Source organism: Corvus moneduloides, chromosome 3, assembly GCF_009650955.1.
Source record: "Corvus moneduloides isolate bCorMon1 chromosome 3, bCorMon1.pri, whole genome shotgun sequence".
NCBI classification, from domain to species: domain Eukaryota; kingdom Metazoa; phylum Chordata; class Aves; order Passeriformes; family Corvidae; genus Corvus; species Corvus moneduloides.
Window position 1 is genome coordinate 74,896,465 of NC_045478.1, and position 20,146 is coordinate 74,916,610.

Below are 20,146 nucleotides of genomic sequence, written 5' to 3' on the forward strand. Positions count from 1 at the left end.
GACTTCATGATTCTTCTGACATTAAGCTGAAGCGTTTACTTTTAGGTTATATCCCGTACAAGATTCTTCTGATTAATTTTTTGGCAGGGATTGGGTTGTTTTTTTTTAAACCCAGGTTGTGGCCTGGAGCAACTCCACTGCCTTTTGGGAAGCATAATAAGACTAATGATTTATGACTATCACATCATACCTCTTCAAATGCAGAACCTTCTATATCAACAGGCACACCAAAACATACATAAAGACAATGTATAATAAAAATATTGTGGGGATGTAAAGGAGAAATTTTTTTCATTGTCACCCACTCCCATTACATCTTTTACATACCGTTCTCAAATCAGTAACACTGGGAAAGTCTTTGACATCATCATTTAACTGACCTTCCAACTTAGTACCTCACTAATTCAGAAAACATGCAATTTAGCTGCAAATTCACTCCAATAAATAAGGCAAAATTATTCGTGGGTTTTTTCGAAGACAGAGATACAAAGGGTAGGTTAAACTGTCTTCAAGATCTAAGAAATCTTATTCACTACATATGAGTCATGGGATTAAATTTTCCCAATGCTACTAAGAAATGTAATTAGCTAAGAGATGCATTTGATTCCAGAAACTTCTTAACTTCATCTTAACCAATAAATTCTGTTGCAAAACTAAATTTAATTTTGGACTATGTCAAGTTCCTATCAAAGTTGTAACTATTTCCCAACTTCCATTCATTTCAAAACTCCCAGTTGGCAAGGTCCTGTATTGAAAATTACTGCCTTGTGGAAGAATAAAAAATATGGGAGACATGATATAAATTTTTGAGTGCATTCTTTAATATATCAGAAATATTTCTTTTGAGCATACAGTTTTTCATTCTAGAAACGAATTGTGCACTGCCTCCATAAACACAGGATTGAAATAGTGAGTTCAAAACAAATTAATCCCCTCCCCCTATCTGACAACAGAAAATCATCACTTCCAACACTTCTCATAATTCATATTCCATCAGAAATGTTAACAGCACTTCAAAGGGCTACCTTCTCTTACTTAAAGGTACAGTATTATGGGAAAATTTAATCCTGGGGTAAGCAGGGGACTTGCACAAACACTGAATTATCTTCAGTGTTTTCCTAGTAGGGAATATTACTTGTATTCCAGTCTGCAAAGAGAAGAATTGACTCATTCTCTGTCTAGAGCCAAATACAGAACATAGATTTCCAAAATAGCTTGCAAAGTAACACAGTGACAGCTTCACAGGACGATTCTATAATGAACAATGCTGAAATGCAGATATGCAGGATATATTTTGTCACGTACGCATATCTGTATCTGATGATGTTAAGTGCTTAACTTAATATGTATAAAACTAGATTATTTTATTATTTTATACAGAAGTTTTGCAAGTAGAATGAATTTTGGTCCTTAGAATTTGACATGTGTGGCACTGAAATGTATAACTCAAATTTTTGTCAAAAACTAAACCGCTCTGTGTAGGAAGAAAAGGGTATGTACCTGAAAAACAGCTGTTTCTCATTTTTGCAAAGATACTGATCTTTTATGCTCAGCACAAAACCATGAAAACTCTTTTTTTTCCTCATGGGGTGAATTGTCCTAAAATTTCACTGTGAAATGCTACTACATATTTATTAATGCAAATGAAGAGACCTTTCTGTATATAAAATTCATAACCAAACACAAAAAGAACAGAAAATCTTAAGGGGAAAACTGATCTAGAAGCTGTCTTCAAAAATACTAAATAAGGCTCATGATATATCAAATTGACTTGTTTGGGTTTTTTTTTTAAAGAAACCAAAGAACCTGAGTTTTGCTTTTAATAATCCACCCTGCCTTATTCTTACTTCCCTCCTTTGTAGCACATTGTGATAACCACCAAATAATATTCCTATTCACTGAAACAACTAAAGTAGGACTGGAACTTTGAGACTGACTTAACTATACCCAGTTAAACACGGCTTCTGCCAGAATTATAACATATTAGCAAAGTTATTACTAGAAGTTTACATTCTGATTTACCTGGATAAACAAAATTATTCAATTCCCAGAACTGCAAACATTTAAATGATTCCCCTAGTGAAAGTCAGTATTTACATTTCCTAAAATACTGGAGCACATTAGCATCCTGCACGCAATTTTCTCACCCTGAGATCTAGACAGCATACAAGAATATACCACCAAGCTTTTTAATACTGCTTGTAGAAGAGTCTCATACTGCTGTTTAGCAGGATTGCTTTAATTATGTATTTTTGTTTTCTTTGACTGAAAAACTTGCATTCATTAGCTGTGTATCACCATTATTTCCATTTAGCTGTGAAATATCTCAATAGATAAAATTTAAGTGTCTGAAGTCAGCACTTACCTGCTGGATGCCGTATGTCCAGCCTTGCCTTATACGGTCCCTTGCCCACACATTGTGGGCATTCTCTGCTAGTTTATCCACCATAGCTTCTTGAGAGGGGGTCAGTTTGATAAAACTCAGATCCATGGGTGCTGGCTTATATCCACTCAACAACTGATAGCTGTTGAGAAAAACAGAACTTGCAGTTACTTTTTCAGCAAGAAAAAAAGATTAATAGAAACCACAAAAGAAAGAAATAACATCTATGCAATATATCTATATAAATGTGATATCTGCCTTTGGACATAAAGAGTAATAATGTACATTTGAGTACTGATTTCTTTTTGATTCTCTTTCAAGCTAATTGCATCTTGATGGGATGAAGTAACTGGTAATGAAATGACCAGGGTCAAAATGGTCTAAACTAAAAATGTTTTTAAAGTATTTCAATAATGCCACATATTCAAAGTAGTAGATTAAGCTGTTGTTTATCTAAATGCTTATATCAACAATATTATTGCTATCTCTGAGCAGATGGCAATACTTATTAAATTCTATCTACTTCCCACTGAAATGAGAAAATCTATTCTTCCTGTTACATAAAGGGATGCTGAGACAGAGCAGGTCAAATGGCCTGCTCAAGAACAGTTATGAAATCCACCTTAAAAGTTTTTCTTCATAATAATTCATACCTTAATTATCCTTCAAATCATAAGAGCAAACATTTAAAATTTAAGCATGACTTCAGAATAGAAAGGCAGCTTCCTCAATTTTTTTAGCACTCCTAGAAATGCTACTTTTATAAAGTTGTTCCCTTCCAATTAATTACAGAAATCTCCTAATTTACTTACAAGCAAATCTTCAAAAAAGGATGTAAAGCATATGGTCATGGATGCAGCACAACAGGACTTACTAAATCTACAATGAAAACTTACAGCACTATGTGGCACCACCATGGTGGTGGACACAGTCCCCCCTTACGTCAGCTGATGAGGGAACATACAAGGAAAGAGGAGCAGGAAGAGAAGACTGTGGGGGAAGACAAACAGGGGCTGTACAGGGTGTCTGTGCCCAAGGGGCAGCCTCCATGACCTGACGCAGTTGGTTCTGGCTGGCCCCAAAAGGCACCCATTGCTGGCCAAAGCCATGTACCTCAGCCATGCTGGAGGTGCCTCTGGAAAAATGTTTTTAAGAAAAGGTGAAGAGCTTCACTGGCAGAGAGGAGTGAAAGGGGGAAAAAAGTGTGAAAAACAGCCTGCAGACAGCAGGTCTGGGGCTGCAGGGGGAGCAGAGGCTCTCCTGGTACCAGATCTCAGGCTTTCCTGTTGTCCCAGGAAAAAACAGGCTGGACCTTGAGGATGGACGTACCCTAAATATCTCTGAGTATGGACCTCATGATATTAAAGGTCTTTTCCAACCAAAATGATTCTACGATTCTATTTCTCCTCCAGCATACAAAGCACTATTTTGGGTGAAACAAAAGGAGTCTGTGAAAATAAACAACATTCTCTCATTGAAATTATACACCCTGAAGTGTATAAAGAATGGCTAGTTTAAATAATTGCTCAATTATTTTCTAAACAATTTGGTAATTTTCTTCATTTGTACGGACAGAGAGAAACCCATAAAATTAAACAGTATTTATCTCCATTTATATTCTAAAATATTCAAATAGTTTACAAATCTAAATTAATTCTGTTCTGTGACAACCATTTTAAAACACATTTAAACAAATTATTTGTTGAAAACAATAATTTAAAACAACCAGGTATTTAAGGGGGTTACCATCTATAAATAAGAGGTTGGATCTTCCTTCAAAATTACCACAGTAAAAAGAAAAAGCTTAAGTTTGAAAACAACAATTCAAGAACATCATTCCAAAATCAGCCATCCACATAGTTCCCAATCTGCAGGTTTCTATTACAGCAAGGCCCACACAGGAGTTAACTGCCCTCACAGTTACCTCTCCTCAGGTATCTGTGAAGTCACTTCAATGAGATGAGTAAAAGAAGACAGTAATGCAAACAGTGAAACATATGAAATTAGCACACTTGTCAGGTTGGCAATTACTGTGCTCTTTCCTGTCACGCTCCCCTGCATGAGCTTTTAAGAATACTGCCACAATGTTTTTCTTTCCTTTTTGCTAGTTTTTTCAATCTATTACATGTGAGATATCAAAATCCTGACTTTGTATGTATGGTATGACTTCAGGTTTCTACAGTTACGACTGCTAATGACATTAAAAACACTCAACATTATTGGTCTTCTTATATTAGGAAGCATGATTTCTTCACACTTGAGATTTAGCTGCAGTTTTTCAAAAGCAGGAAATTTGATTCATTTGAACAATCTTGCAAATGCACATATATTTCTGCCCAGGAAATTCAGAATGAAAATACAGAAGGCCCTAGATATTTCTTCTTTGAGAGATATACAGTTATTTTGGGATACCAAAACTGAAGAGCAGTTTGGGGGGGAACTTAAATTAATACCTTGCTTTTATTTCCATTCATTCTGGCAAAGCCACCACATGAGGGATTCTGAAATTGTAATATCAATGGTATGCAAATCTGTGCAGTGTGGTGGATATCAAAGGCTTGAGGGTCCAGGTTCTTAAAGATATCTTCTAGTAGTAGTCTTACCTAGAAGACTGCAGGAATCTTGCCAGAATGAGGCAAAAAACTTTGGCTCACAAAAGGAAGAAAGAAGGCATGCTTTAGTTAAACATGTGCTGAAGGTTATTACACTGGCCTCGGGGACCGCATGTAATACAAAGTATGGGTCAGTGAAGGATTGCTGTGAGTAATGGAGATATGCAATACCAGAGGAACAGCTATTTCTGCACAGAGCACATTCCTGCAAAGAGCAATGAGGTGCTACTGGTGGCAGGAACTCAGCAACAGCACTTACCATTGCTCTGAGTCATAACCAAGGAAACTAAATTATTAACTTAAATTTAGGAATAACAGACCATACAGAAGTTCTCTCCTAGTAAAACTGTGACCTTTACTTTTCCAATTTTTTACGTATTATATAATCCCCCTTCATCCCATGGGCTCAAGGGTAAGTTGGGCAGTAAGGCTGTCATTTAGGCATATGAAACCATAGTTCTATTATCTCAACTGTGTTCAAATTCCCAAATTCTTCATTCCCATACTGTGGTGGAGTGCACTGGTGCTAAGAAGCCAGGACAACTTGGCTGGGCCATGACAGCTGGTTTCAGAGCTGTGGTAGCAGAGGCCACTACACCATACCAGGCTAAGCCCTGTCTTACCAATGCTGCTGCCAACAGATCTCTTGGAAAAAAAGTCAGGTGATTGTACCAGTTCTCTACACCTCAAGTCATGGCCATTTGAGAACTTTCAAAAGGGTCGCCTTTAAATATCTGCAGCACAGTAAAATACATTGACAAATTTTCTGTAAAAATTCTTTACAAAGTCTCTTTGGTACACACCATATATAAAAGAAACATGTAACAGTGAATGTCACACATTCCAATGAAGGACAGAAAAACCTAAAATTTGTCTATACATCAGGTGACAAATATCTGGAAGATAAACCATGAACGAAGGTATGCGAATATTTCTGAAAATTCCTGAGAATTCATGCATGTACGTGCATGCCCAAGAACTAATAAAACTAGCAGTGTAAATATGGAATTGTTAAAATAGAGTTAGGCTCTTAATTTACGCTGCTTAACAATTTCAACTTACTTCTTTGGAAGTTTCATTTTTTTCACTTTTTCTTCAGCACGTTCATCAGCAATTCCAACATGGCAGCCTAATGCCAGCAGGGTTCTAGGGCACAGAAATCAGAGATTAATTACTGACAGTGTTTCTACATTTAGCATTCCTACTGTTTAAAGGCATACTGTAGTGCCTACAAACAGCACTATAAAACAAATGAGACCTTTGGAAATTACCACAATATAGTATGGAAAGATCAACACCAGCCTTTTTTTATATGTAATAAGCTTTCTGATAGAGCTAAGAAAATGCCACAAGATGTTCCTAAAATTTTTAGTAAAAATATGAGTAAGGTACTTCAAAATGGAACTGTCATACAGTATATTTCATCTATGAGGTATCAGTTTGAAGATTCTCTGCCCGTGAAATATTTTTTCTGTTTTATATACTTATTCATATAACTGACATACTCATTCATACTGCTTCATATCCACATCTTTTAATGTTTTGTTAATTATATCACAGGTGATAAAAAGAAAAAAGGCAAAAAATATCACTTATTCGCAGAATGTGTCTTCTTTCTGAGGAAGCTATTATTTAGAGATTTCAGTTGGATCTGCATCTTTTTAGGACACACTACTGAAGAGAGAACTGACAGCACAGTATATGATAAGCACTAGGGCAAAACTGCCATCTTATTCAAGCTAGACAGTGTGTCATGTATCTACCACAAGGCTTATACCACAGAGCCACTGAACCAGCCCATTGTGGCCTGACTCTGCAAAATGCAGCTCATTTCAGAAAACAAATATTTATATAACCTTAAACCAGGTTCAACAGTATTAACTAATTTTTTGATTACTTCAGACTTCTTCCCTTCCTTATAGTCACACTGTTCAGCAGCATAAATTTTAAGGCTCATTTGTCTACAGGATTTGATCTGTAAGTTACTAATTATTTGTTTCTGCATTTATATTCAATGTTGGCTTATAAAGTCTTTCTTTAGTCTAGGTGCATTACTAAAATATTTACACTGAAATCAATAGAAATCCTAGACAAAAGTCAGAGACTTAACTTTGGAGTCTGATAAGAATTTCCTCAAAACCTGAGGATGATAACCATATTTTTGATAGAAACTGGTAACAGAAGAAATCACAGGTGTAAATACCTTGGACTCCATTCCAAATTTTCCTGAAGTGGAAGAAAGGTGTCAAACAAGGTTTTTATTTGTTCTTGCCACTAGCTAAAACAATATTTTCTAGTCTTGCTTTAACTATATTTACTGTTCTTGAACTGACTGGAGAAAAAAAAAAGAGCATAAATACCCTTGTAACATTATTTCCCTAGGCAGATGAATTGTCTGTTTCAAGGACATTCTTACAGCATATTTTTAGTGCTAGCTACAGGAAGTAAGTCCCACTGTTACGGACTGTGAACCCTGAATTAAAATTAGACAGTAAAATCAGAAATGAGGAAACTAATATCCAGTGGCCCCTTCCTGCAAAACACACAACTGCTAAGAATACTCCATGCAGCTAAATTTCAACTGGCATAAATAGTACGTGATTCCTATGCAGCTATCACCAGCATAAGTAGGAGAACATATCTAATCGTGAAATGCTAACTTCTGGTAACCCTAATTTTCTTGTAATGTAAGCTAGGAATTATCTCTACCCAAACAAAACAAATTCAAATAAGAGTGCCATAGGAGGATAAAATGACAGACTGTACCGGCAGAATCTGAAAGACCATTAATGCACTTCAAACCTAAGCAAGAAAAATAAAAGTGCCTGAATGCAACTCTCATCATCACAATGATACAAGTAATTATCACACAAGACTGAGTAAATACATAGAAATGGGAAAGTTAGTCACAAAATAATAAGCAAGAACAACAACAAAAAAAAATACAAGACCAGACTATAAAATATAAGAATGTGCAGAAACAGTATAAATAAGCATATTTTAATCCCATGACATTTTCAGAGGCAACTCATTCCTGCATCTTGACATTTCATACAGTATGTAATTTTTATAGTTCATAAAAGTATTCAGTTGTACAGAAAAATATACACAGATCCAATATATGGAAAAGAAATGGTGTATCAGATAATATGAATCTTCCTTGGTTTCTAACTCTCTCATCTGGCAGCAAGACTGACAACAAACCACCAAGGAAAACACAATTACAGTCAGCATTATTCTCGATGTCTTGCAACTATTTCAAGTATGCAGTTTGAGGTAAATTATAAAGAAAATTATTAGGAGTTTTTAAATAACATTTTCTTTCCCTTTTTTCTCCCATCAAGGTTGACAGCTAGTAGATTAGACACATCTAGTACAGAAATAGTCAAGATAGCTTACAATTCAAGTTGTCACCTATCGATCACCTAGAAGTGATTAGTGCACTAATTTTTTCACATTTTCAAGCTTGTAGAAACAAACTGAGCAAGACTCTCCTAGTCCCTGTGCAACAGATGTCTACATGATAAATACAACTCGATACTACAAAATTAGAACTTCATTTTTCAGAAAACAACTAATATAAGAAAGTAAAGACGACTTAGTTCAGTAAGCATACAAATTTTAAAAAACACAGAAAAACTGAATGCTTTATATTTCGGACACTATCCATTAAATGGAAAGACTCTTTCTAGAGTAAGCAAAAAATTACTAAAAAAAGAGCAATCCATAACTTGTAGGTTTATAAAACGAAAGCTTTTTTTGTTTGTTTTGACAGGGTTAGATTAGAAAAGTACTGAATCCTGAACCAGAAATCATGCAAGGATTTAATTTTTTCAATAGTTAGTGAAACATTAGCAGCGTGCATTTAATTAAGAGAGCATGATTTTTCTGCAGCCTGAGCCATATTATATAGAGTTTTCTAGGAAAAGATCCAACTGTAGTGAATGTTAATGACATCATCTTTTGTAGTTTCATAAAATAGAAAGGAAGAATGTATTCTGAATCCCTAGCACATTGCTCTGCTAACAGGAAATGCTCAAAAACTTTCCTTGTAATTCTAATGTCTACCCGTAGAAAATCTGAACTTACTTTCTTGCTTCCAGTTCAATTTCTCTCTGAATGCTTTACCTCTAAATAACGGCAAAATATCCCTCCAGAAACTGCTTAGCACTTATGGTCATAAATATGTTTTTCACTGAGTAGTTTATTTACTGTGGGAACAGTAGATCAGTAAATAGTGCAGAGAAGCTGGCCTGAAAAGAAATCTGCAAGAAGTTCTTGAAGGAGTGTTCTGCATACCTTTCTACTATGAGGACATCAAGTCCTTTTATTGTGAGTGTAAACACTATATTGCACTATCAGTTTACACGGCAAATATTTTAATAATTAAATATTTCCAGAAAGGTAATATCACGTGTGGACGTTCATCCTTTTTCAACTCCCTGAATAGGAAAAAGCAACTGTATTCTAACAAGAAAAAAAAAAAGAAAGAATAGATTTCAGATATGGGTGACTGAAGAACCACATCTACCATCGAGCATTTATCAGTTTGAGAAATATTTTTACATGTTGGCTACATGCAATGTTACATATGGAAGAAATTACTTACAGTAACAGATTTTTTAATTAATTCACAGCAAAGCAAGAACTCACACCTCCTTGATTGACAAAGCTGAGGTGAGAAATTGTATCTTTGTGAACCAGAAAACTAGATTATTTCAACAAACCCTTTAACGTCCCAATGAAATTTTCTAGCATTCCAACTGGAGAGCTTCCTTCCACAAAAGGAGGGAATGCCTCCTACTGTTTGTTCTGTGGCAACATGCACAGACAACACAGAAATAGCAGCAAGGGCTCCTGAAGCAAAGTTCTTAATTTAGTCATGTGCAAAAAATAAATATCTATTGAGCATCAAAGTGTGTTTTATCAATAAAGAAAATTAAAAATAATTAAACAAAATTGAATTAAACCAAATAAGAAGTAAAGATCTTTTTTTTCAAAGCTTGGATCTAGTATTTTCCTCCTAGATGAAAACTGTCTGAATTGTCATTTCACAATCAGTATTACCACAATAATTCTAAAAAGACTATCAAAGTCATTTTTCAGTGCCAAATACATAATTCATTAATGTATCTCACGCCCTCATTTGCATATTACCCTCACCTACACATCAAATTTTAATTCGCATGTCAATTTATAATTCTGGAAATTGCATCTCCTTAAGAAACTCTAATTATAAACTTCAAAAGTTCTAGCAACTTACTTCAGTGTTTCAAGTGACATTTGCAAGTTATAATTTCTTTCCTGCTCCGGCAATTTCGAGAACTCCACTAAGCATGGGTGTTGCCTTTTGTTGTCATCTCTAACCTGAAAAAACAGTAAAGAAATAAGCTTAACATGCCTTAAAAACTGAATGAAATTTAAAACCAGTCCAATCAAAAAGCTGATCCTGTCAGAGTTACTCAAACTGGACAATACTTCAAAACAGAAAGTATTCTGTATACTCAGAGCATTGTCATTGTGTTCAAGCAATGCAGAATTTGCATTTTCAAATAAACTTCAGATTTGCATATCTCAAGTGGAATAAATGCTAATTTGTACATGCTGCTATACAGATGTTCACAGGAAATATGCAAAGTTCAAAAACAGTGCAATCTATGTTTTAACATACAGCCACAAAGTACCATCTCATCTTCAGCACCATATTTGAAAAATTCTACATCCAGTTTGTATAAATACATTGATATACATAGTACTGAAATCCTTACCCAGTGAAAATAACAATATAAAAGAAAAATCTTCCCCATCTCTTACTTCAGAAAATGTTTGTTTCTGTTATTTCCAGTACCACAGAAGCAGAATGTGACTGTTCGGAGGTCACATATGAGTGGAATTTACTTTTACTGTAGTGATAGGAGAGCAGTACCAACTATAATTTACAAAATCCTACATTTAGGAACTTAAAAATTTGATCAAAACCATTTTTAACCCTCTCTGTTTCTACACAGTTTTAGTCTAATACTTGGCCATAACCAAGAAAGTCAACCTTGGAGGCTGGGATAATCAAGCACTCTACAGCTCTCAACATCTTGTGCTAGAGTTCAGCCAACAACACCTACAAAGGCTTGATAAAATACATTAGTTTGAAAATATTACCTAAAAGACCCCAGTGCAATTGTTAACATCTGCTCAGCTAAGACAAATTTTTTAACCATGTATTATAACATTTTTGTGTCAATCTTTGATGGAGCATAGTTCACCATTTATATTAACCTTTAAAGCTGAAAAGTGGAAGTTATTGAAAAATAACATTATTGATTTTTGATCAATCAGATAATTCTGCTGGAAAACTGAATTTTAACAGTTGAAGTTAAGAAACCTAACTGTTACAATTTTTCAAAATTGATCGTTACACTACTTAACCTAATTTATTTAATCTCATGAAAAACAAACACATTTCTCTATAACATTTCTGAGTAACATAGTTTTTGCATTTTGATCCCAGCACATAATTCTCAGATTGAACAGCAGTCATTTGTTTATGTTTTGGATTGAAAAATCTTTACAGTCTCTAGGGGGTATTTATCTTGATTTGATGGGATTAATATTCTTTGGACAGACAATACAGGCAATTCAACTGTCAAACTACTTAGAAAAATAATAGAATATAAAATGAAAATTATCTTTTAGCAGCACTGAAACGTTTATTTACAGATTCCTAAGATCTATGGTAATCTGTATTAAAAAAAATTGAGTATAGTCTCTGAGTTTAGATCTGTGTACAGATAACTTAAGTCTTGGACGTCAGGTACTTTCCTCAGAATTCCAATATTAATTTACTATAGTGACACTATTTCTGTTCTACAACTACAATGTATAATAATTCTATTATATAGTCAAAATATTTGGTGGGTTACCTTCCCGTTTCTTTTTTTTTTCTGAGTACAAAATAAAAATCTACTGCCTTGCAAACACATTATATCAGTGGCAGAACTCATGACACCCATCAATTCTTAACTTTTGTGGCTGGTTTTAAATGTGCAGTGACACTGAACAGAAACAACGATATGCAGATACATCTCCTGATTTCAATAGAACATGTATTCAGACTTAAAATCAAGCCAATTAACAAAGTCCATGATTTTTCTACATTAGCTTGCTATTTTACTTCATTACATGCATAGAATGCAGTAGTAATATGATATGCAATAGCAGGTATCACTTTGGTGGTATTACATACAGATCTGATGACGCAGATATGTAGGAGGAATATAAAATGATACAGCAGATTTTTTAAATAATTTGGAGGGTCATTTAAAGATTCTATTTGCCTTTAAACTTTTAGACTTGGTGAAAAAACACCACTAGGTACTACATATAATGCATCTTGCTCTGAACTAAAAAGACAAAATCTAATATTAGAGGACTTGCGTGCGTATGAACAAGCTAATTTCTGTGCCATGCCTTCTCTCAGTACTCAGTAGATGCAGTGCAGGAATTCAGATAACTAGAACTGGCTTAAATGCCGATGATACAAAAATGGGAGGAGCTGTTGACTCCCTGGAGGGCAGGGAGGCCCTGCAGAGAGACCTCAACAAGTTACAGGCCTGGGAAATCACCAAGCATGTGAAGTTTAACAAGGGAAAGTGCCGGATTCTGCACCTGGGATGGCGCAACTCTGGATGTGCAGACAGACCTGGGAATGAGATGCTACAAAGCAGTGCCATGGAAAGGGACCTGGGTATCCTGGTTGATGGCAAGTTGAACATGAGGCAGCAGTGCCCTGGCAGCCAGGAGGGCAAAGTGTATCCTGCATCAGGCACAGCATCGCCAGCCAGGCAAGGGAGGAGATTGTCCCTCTCTGCTCTGCACTGGGGCAGCCTCACCTGCTGGGGGCAGTTTTGGGTGCCACAATGTAAGAAAGATATTAAACTATTAGAATGTCCAAAGGAGGGCACTGAAGATGGTGAAGGTCCTTGAGGGGAAGCCGTATGAGGAGCAGCTGAGGTCACTTGTTCTGTTCAGCCTGGAGGAGACTGAGGGGAGGCCTCATTGCAGTTTCAGCTTCCTCGTGAGGGGAAGGGCAGGCACTGATCTCTTCTCTCTGGTGACCAGTGACAGGACCCGAGGGAATGGCCTGAAGTTGTGTCAGGGGAGGTTTAGGCTGGATATTAGAAAAAGGTTCATCACCCAAAGGGTGGTTGGGCACTGGAACAGGCTCCCCAGGGAAGTGGTCACAGCACCAAGCCTGACAGGGCTCAAGAAGTGTTTGGGTGTGACTCTTGGGAATAGTGCTGTGGGGGGCAGGAGCTGGACTTGATAATCCTTGTGGGTCCCTTATTCTGTGAAACTGATAAAATCATTTGTGAGGAACCAGTATGATTAAAAAAATCAACCTCCAGAAAATGATCAGCATATACTTTGTCACAATCCCAAAGCAAGCACATTCTACCACAATGCACTAAAGCTAGATAGAGAAAACTAGGTAATTTAAAAGCTTTAACACCTATTTTTATTTTGAACAAAACTAACTTTATCACTGCTTAATTCAATACTTATCATATATAGTTTAAATAGTGTTCAACTGTACAATTAGACTCTTGATGATACATAATGGTACACTAAGAGTTCCTGCAGATTGCTTCACAGCTGGTATGATTACACCACAATTAAAATGTTTTGACACATTAATTTAACTGAGGTTTTGCATTTGATTTGATGAGGAAATTAACTACAACAAAATCTAGAGGTCTTCTCTGTTAATCATATATTTTTAAGTACTGCTGTAAGATACACACAATACCTATGCCCACTTACCTTAATCTGTAACCTGAACTCCTCAGAAGACCAAAATCTTTTTAGTAACAAAAATAGAATACATACATGTTTTTACACATATCTAGTACCTACTGCATGTTTCTACATACTCTTCACAGCAATCTTTCTTCATAAAACAGCATTTGGGATACAAATAACAAGCTTGTATAATTTTTTACTGGTTGACTTTAAAACAAATTTTTTTTCATACTCCATGAAAATAGGAAAGAGATAAGAAAATAGTTATGTAGAGCACCTAATACAGGCACGAGACTGAAAAAGTGGAGAAAAGGAAGGCAAAAATCAGATTTAATGGAATTTCCTATAGGCAATACTTATTTGGGACTTCTAAAAGAGTAACGTCAGTCAGCACACGAAAAGAGAACCAAGCATAACTGTTTTCATTGGCTTACTCCACCAGTCAATTGAACATCTTGCTCCAAGAACAAATAGGAGGTGAAAAACTCACTATGTGCTTTCTGTGCTGACAGTTAGACTGAAAACTTCAGCACCAAATCGCTTTAATACAAGAATTTTTTTTCAGAAATGCACAAGCACTGTTGGTTTCCACATGCTTTCGGTGGGAAGGTGTTTAAAATCTTACTAATTTTGGGGAGATGATGAAAAATGCAGTCCCGCTAGTACATTGAAACCAGTGTGCTGAATCATACTATGCAATTAACAGAAGATTAAGTTGGAAGATACATACTGGTCCATACTGCCAGCCAAGTTCAATCTTATTCATAACCCAAAGTTCATGGATGTTCTCTGCTAATTTTTCTCTAATCCTTTCCAGGTGGGGAGGCAAAACAATCTAAAGAGAGAAGAGATAAGAGAGGAAGAAGCTATTACAAATAAGTTGCTTGACATGCCATCCAAACTTTCATAACAAACTTTATACAGACCAGATCTCTCAACAAACCCAAGAAAAAATCAAGTTTGGGACACAGTGCAAATTCAACCAAATAAAGTAACATAGGCCTATAATATGTGTGTGTTTAAAAAGGAACATGCAATCTTTCCATTTCCATACCTGGCTAGTATCTACAGGAACTGGAGTGAAAGCTGCTTGTGATAGAGAGACAGTGGGACCCAGTAGGTCTCTTGTATAGCTACGATCTTGTTTGTACTCTCGGCTGTGCTCCACTTTCAGCTTCTCTTTTGGTAGGACAGCTTCAAAGCATGGAGCATATCCAGGTGGAGGAAGGAACTTGAACTCTCCATGGCGACCTCCAAGCAAGAAACGAACCCTGCAAACATCAGAATTACTTTAGATAACCAAGACACCTCAGGGGTAAAGCCTAATCAGTCTCTAAGCCTAAAGAATATTAAATGCTATTTTAAAAGAAAAAAAAGAAAAGAGAAAAAAGTCAATGTTGCAGCTTCTTTGCATTGTTTACAGTTCAATTTTCTCCAACTGCTGCTGGAGTTTATGATGCAGGAGTTTGAAAAAAACATGGGAAAAGTAAATGATTCTTTTTTCTAGTTAATTTTACTTCAACAAAGGCATTCTAAGTCATGGGACCAATAATCCCTGAGAGAGAGAATAATCAGTTTACTCAGCACAACTATAAAGCAAGCAGCAGCCTTTTGAGTCTCTAAAGGCAGAGATTATAACCCAGAGTAATCAATCAAGCACTTCAGAACTCTGTCCATCGAGGAAAAGCCTCTGTTCAATCTCATTTGAGAAATGAGCCTAAAAACCCCGTGGTTCTTTCTTTTCTCTCACAAAACACTAAATCCTTAGGACACAATACAAAAACTCCTATATTTCCTTCCCTAAAACTTCTATTTGTCATATTAGTGGAAACCCAGGCGAAAGCGCTCTTTTATTCACGACAAAAAGGTAAATATGTCATGGTCTTTTGTTACTGTAAAATACAATCAATGAGGTAATAATGGTATAGCAATGACATAATACCAACGTGACATAGCAATGACATAATACTGAAAAATCTTCCTAGAACATTGCCATCCCGAAGAAATCAAAAAACACCCAAAAAATTAGCCTTAAACCAGAAGAATTTTGTCTCTTTTCTGCTTACTGAGTATCTTACAAGATTCTTGTTAATGCTATACCAGTATACACTCAAAAACTGCATGCAGCACACAAATAATATCTCAATAATTTCTCTGATAACGGAAATAAAGAATGCAGGCTTATAATTTTGCATTTTCTAGCATGCAGATCTATAGTTTTACCACATTTTATCTCCTGTACTATCAAAGTCAAAGTCTAAAGACGTGTATTTTGCATTTGGAATAAGAGGTGGGTGTGTGCTCTATATGATTGCTCTTAGCTTCTGTGGTATTCTTTGAATGATCCCTCACGGAGCATTGCTCTGCCTCCAACAGAAATCAGCTTTCAGCCTTCACCTTTACCAGTCCTGATAAAGCTGGTCTCCCCGCTGGAACACCACACAATCTTTTTTAATATTATAATTTCAAACTGCTCAATACATGGAAGCAGAAGTCTGGTACCTCAAGTGTGACTTGAAATTTTATAGAAAACCAATACAACAACCAGAATACAGACCGACTTCATGTTAACTCATGCTGCTAAAAAGTGTATGACCACCATTTCTTATGGTAAGTGCAAATAATGCCTCTTTAAATAATAGCTACTACCTCATAACAGGTGAGTTAGGGAAAATATATTTTTAATATCAAAGGCTGATGCAAAATGCTACCCTGGAGTGAATGTGTAGCAATATGTCAGCAAAGAAATTATTAAGAAGGTGTTTCTAAGATATGTCTGCAAACCACCAGAATACACTGGTGTGCTGAAAAACAAAAGATGCACTGTGTCTTCAGGACTTCTTTGTAGCTCTCACTATCCAAGAACTGGAACTTAGCCAAAAAAGCAGATGGCAGAAAGAGAAATGAGAGCAGACATCCAGGGAAATATTCAGCATATTCATGTATGCAGGGAAAAAAAAAAGCAGACTGGAAAAAAAAAAAGGCAAAAAAAAAAAAAAAAACAACTCCATGGGATGCTAACTTTATTCCTGCAGAGAAGCTGACGACTGGGAAGAAGAGGCCATCTATGTTGAAGTTTTCAAACATTCCTTGAACTGGCTGACCATTTATTCGGAAAGAGATGCTGGGGGCACTCAGGTCCAAACAGCAGCTAATAACATCATCAGTTCTTAATAGATGTTGATTGGGAGAATTTACTGTTCGTGCTACACAACCTATGGAAGTAACAGAGACACATTTAGTGAAACTTATGAAAACCCCTCTGGTTTTCACAGCATCCTAAAAAAAGAGAAAAACATTACTACAGAGCACAAACACATTAATACACAAATATCTAACCTATAACATCCAAGACCCGATGTTAAGCTTGCAATATAGTGAATAGCAGCATACAGTCATGTCAATACAGCTATTTCAATCATAAATAATAAAACTCAATTACATTAATGTAAGTGAAAATAATTACTGATATCCATAAAAAGAGTCAAAACCAAGAAAAGTACATTTTATTCCTTACAATACATAAGTGCTAACTGAAAACAGCCATTAGCATCTAATATGAAACTTAGTATACTTTTCTAAAGAATGCTTCATAATTTGACAAAGAAAACTATTCACTGTGAATTATTTCTGGAAAATTAGGTAATCCCTGTTAATGGCCACATCATGGTACTCTTGCAAACTTGTATGAGATGATACTACTCAGTTTCATAATTAAACTGCAAACCAGCATTTTTCAGCAATATACAAAGATGAAATTTTGAGGCATATATATCCAGTAATATATGTATTTTTAATCAGTTTTTATTAATTCTAAAGGATTCTTCTATTTTACATCAAATTACATTTACACAAGCAGAGCTTCTTCCCAAGAGAAATAAGCTATAGAATTCAGAAATAGAAAGTGATTGTGTCTGAAATTTTCTGCCATCTACTGCACAGAATTTTGGAAAACCATAGAAGCTGTATGAAAACATGTCTACTCATGTTTTCCAAAAATAACTTATGCACTGCCTGCAAGAGATATGCCATGATGCATACTAAGAACAGAGCACTAACTTTTTAGCTGGGGTGTCCAAGTTTTGTAAACATGAAGGACTTAACTAGCACTACATTTCCAAGAAGAAGCTTCTGTTTTTAACAGAAGCAAAAATGTAAATCTCAATAATTTTTCTACAAGTGAATTTTCCTATACATATCACCTTGACCCCCAAGGAAAAAAAATACCAACACTTCCAAAACTCTGTACCAGTAAAATGACTTTGTGATACTGCCAGATGAAAATATCACAGCTGAGAGTTAGTTTAAAATAAATCACAGAAAGGGACAATTATTTAATGGCAGGGATAACTAAATGCTGAAAGAGCTACCAATGAAGAGTGGATATTTCATCTCCTTAAAACACACTACTTGAGACCAGATGCCGTTTTAGACACTAAAATTTAGGCAAATATAAGTTATGGAGATAACGCAAGGCTGACTGCTAACAGAAATATGTATTGGTAATTGATGAATACCCAGTAGATCAAATTATCTCAATGCCTTTTCTGGCCCTAGACTTTAAAGACCTATGTGACTTCTCCACAATAGGTACATCATCTCAGGACTGAAGAACCAAATGTAAATTATATGTGATTCTCATAAAGGCTTGGCCCAGAACAGAAACTTGGGGGCAGAAATTATTGTTGCTATTCATTAATACAATAAATGTTTCATGCTAAGAAGGTTACTCTTAAAATACCATTGCAGAGACTTATCAAGATGCAGCCTGGGATTGTAGAATCAAAACAAAGGCCATGATTTTCAATATGCAACTACCTAAAGTTTTTCCATGTTTGAGAGGTATGTATGCGTTACACAATAGCGTCAGTGAAGAAAGACACACATCTTTTCAAATCTACCAGCCGCATCCACAAGAGATACAAAAATTTGCAGATCCAAAGGTGGTCTGACTTATTTTTTTCGGCAGGATTACTGACTTGAGAACCACAAACAAAATTGTTCATTTATTCTGTTGTTACATTTCTGATGGAAATTTTGCAGTGGGTAGAAAAATAATTTTGGTTTTCAGTAACCTTTTGTTTCCTCCCTAAAAGTGACCTTAGGTACAAAAGCTGTCGTGGTTAGCTCATTATTTTCTGGTTCTTCTGTAATAATACTTTATCTGTCAAACTCAGTCACGACACTTTTAATGATACCATTAATTATACATCATTGTTCCAAAGTAATTCTCACTAAACATGAGAGGCAAAGTAGCACCTTCTTTCCTAAGATGCCACTCCAATTGATATGCTATTATTTATTAATAAAATCCATTGCTATTTTGATTGGAACATTCTTTTGAAATGTAAAACTGTATTCTTTTCCAAGTATCAAGTCACAACGCCTCAATGCTGCAAAAACTTTAGGTGATGCAGCTGACTCACTAAATTGTCTCTCTTGTCTGCTAAGGTGCTTTAGAAAACCTGTTCATATCTTTATAGTGGAAAGAACTGCCAGTCCAATGAGCCTTTCCCAGTTTTCAGCCAATTCTATAGTTCATCACTGCCCAATAATCTCTCAAAAATCAAAAGAAAAAACATTTTTCTCAGCAAGGTGAAATTACAGTAAGATCTCTTTTCAAGGAGTTCAGGACTGTCTAACTGTAGGACTACCCATTCTAAATGATATCTGGGAATTTTTTCACAAAAGTTAAACCTTCTGAAAAATGATTAAGAAAAAGAGAACAAGCTATCATTATTCTGATTTTGCTGAGCTAATCCAATTTGAAGAGATAATAAGGTATTTATGGTATTAACAGTAAATAAAAATGCTTTACAGAGTTCAGCTTTCTCTAACACTAGAATCTTCATTCATAAATTACTATTAACAAATAGATCCAAAGTTAGCCAAGAACATTTTAAAGATGAATACCAGAGCAAATACATCATATGCAAGCTAGGAATGTGATTCTGCAAGTCTTGCAATAATCAGTCAGTCTTAATGTAAGCAAATAAAACATCACTACAAAAAAAAAAATCTTGTTTTAAATGTATGGCAAAAAACATATTAAAAAATCTTCTTCACACCTAAAGTATTTCTGAACTTCTAAAGACCAATAATAAAAACCTGTCTTGAAAAAAAAACAAACCAAAAATCAAAAATGGAGAGTCCGGTGAATTAAATGTCTCAGACTGTTCTTACACTACCATATAGGAATTACAGATCCAGATGACTGGTTTTGATACTTCAATTTTTGCAGCTTTGAAGGTCTAAATAAAATCTTCATAGTTACTGTGAACACACAGTCCTCCTAGCCCCCTGCAAAGTCCTGGGCCGAAATATGAATTACTAGTCTATTTCCATTACTTCATAT

At 35.5% G+C, this 20,146-nt stretch overlaps 1 protein-coding gene across 2 annotated transcripts in view; it reads right to left on the reverse strand.

Annotated features, from left to right (window-relative positions):
• The window catches only part of RYR2 (ryanodine receptor 2), a 391,308-nt gene that overhangs the window by 156,146 nt on the left and 215,016 nt on the right, over positions 1–20,146 (reverse strand). For both annotated transcript variants that reach the window (XM_032102227.1, XM_032102226.1), the window contains 6 exons: positions 16,814–17,006; positions 14,846–15,062; positions 14,522–14,626; positions 10,259–10,362; positions 6,058–6,141; positions 2,366–2,525 (listed from right to left, as the gene is read on the reverse strand). In XM_032102227.1, coding sequence (XP_031958118.1) covers positions 2,366–2,525; positions 6,058–6,141; positions 10,259–10,362; positions 14,522–14,626; positions 14,846–15,062; positions 16,814–17,006 — 863 coding nt within the window. The remainder of the gene's footprint in view (positions 1–2,365; positions 2,526–6,057; positions 6,142–10,258; positions 10,363–14,521; positions 14,627–14,845; positions 15,063–16,813; positions 17,007–20,146) is intronic.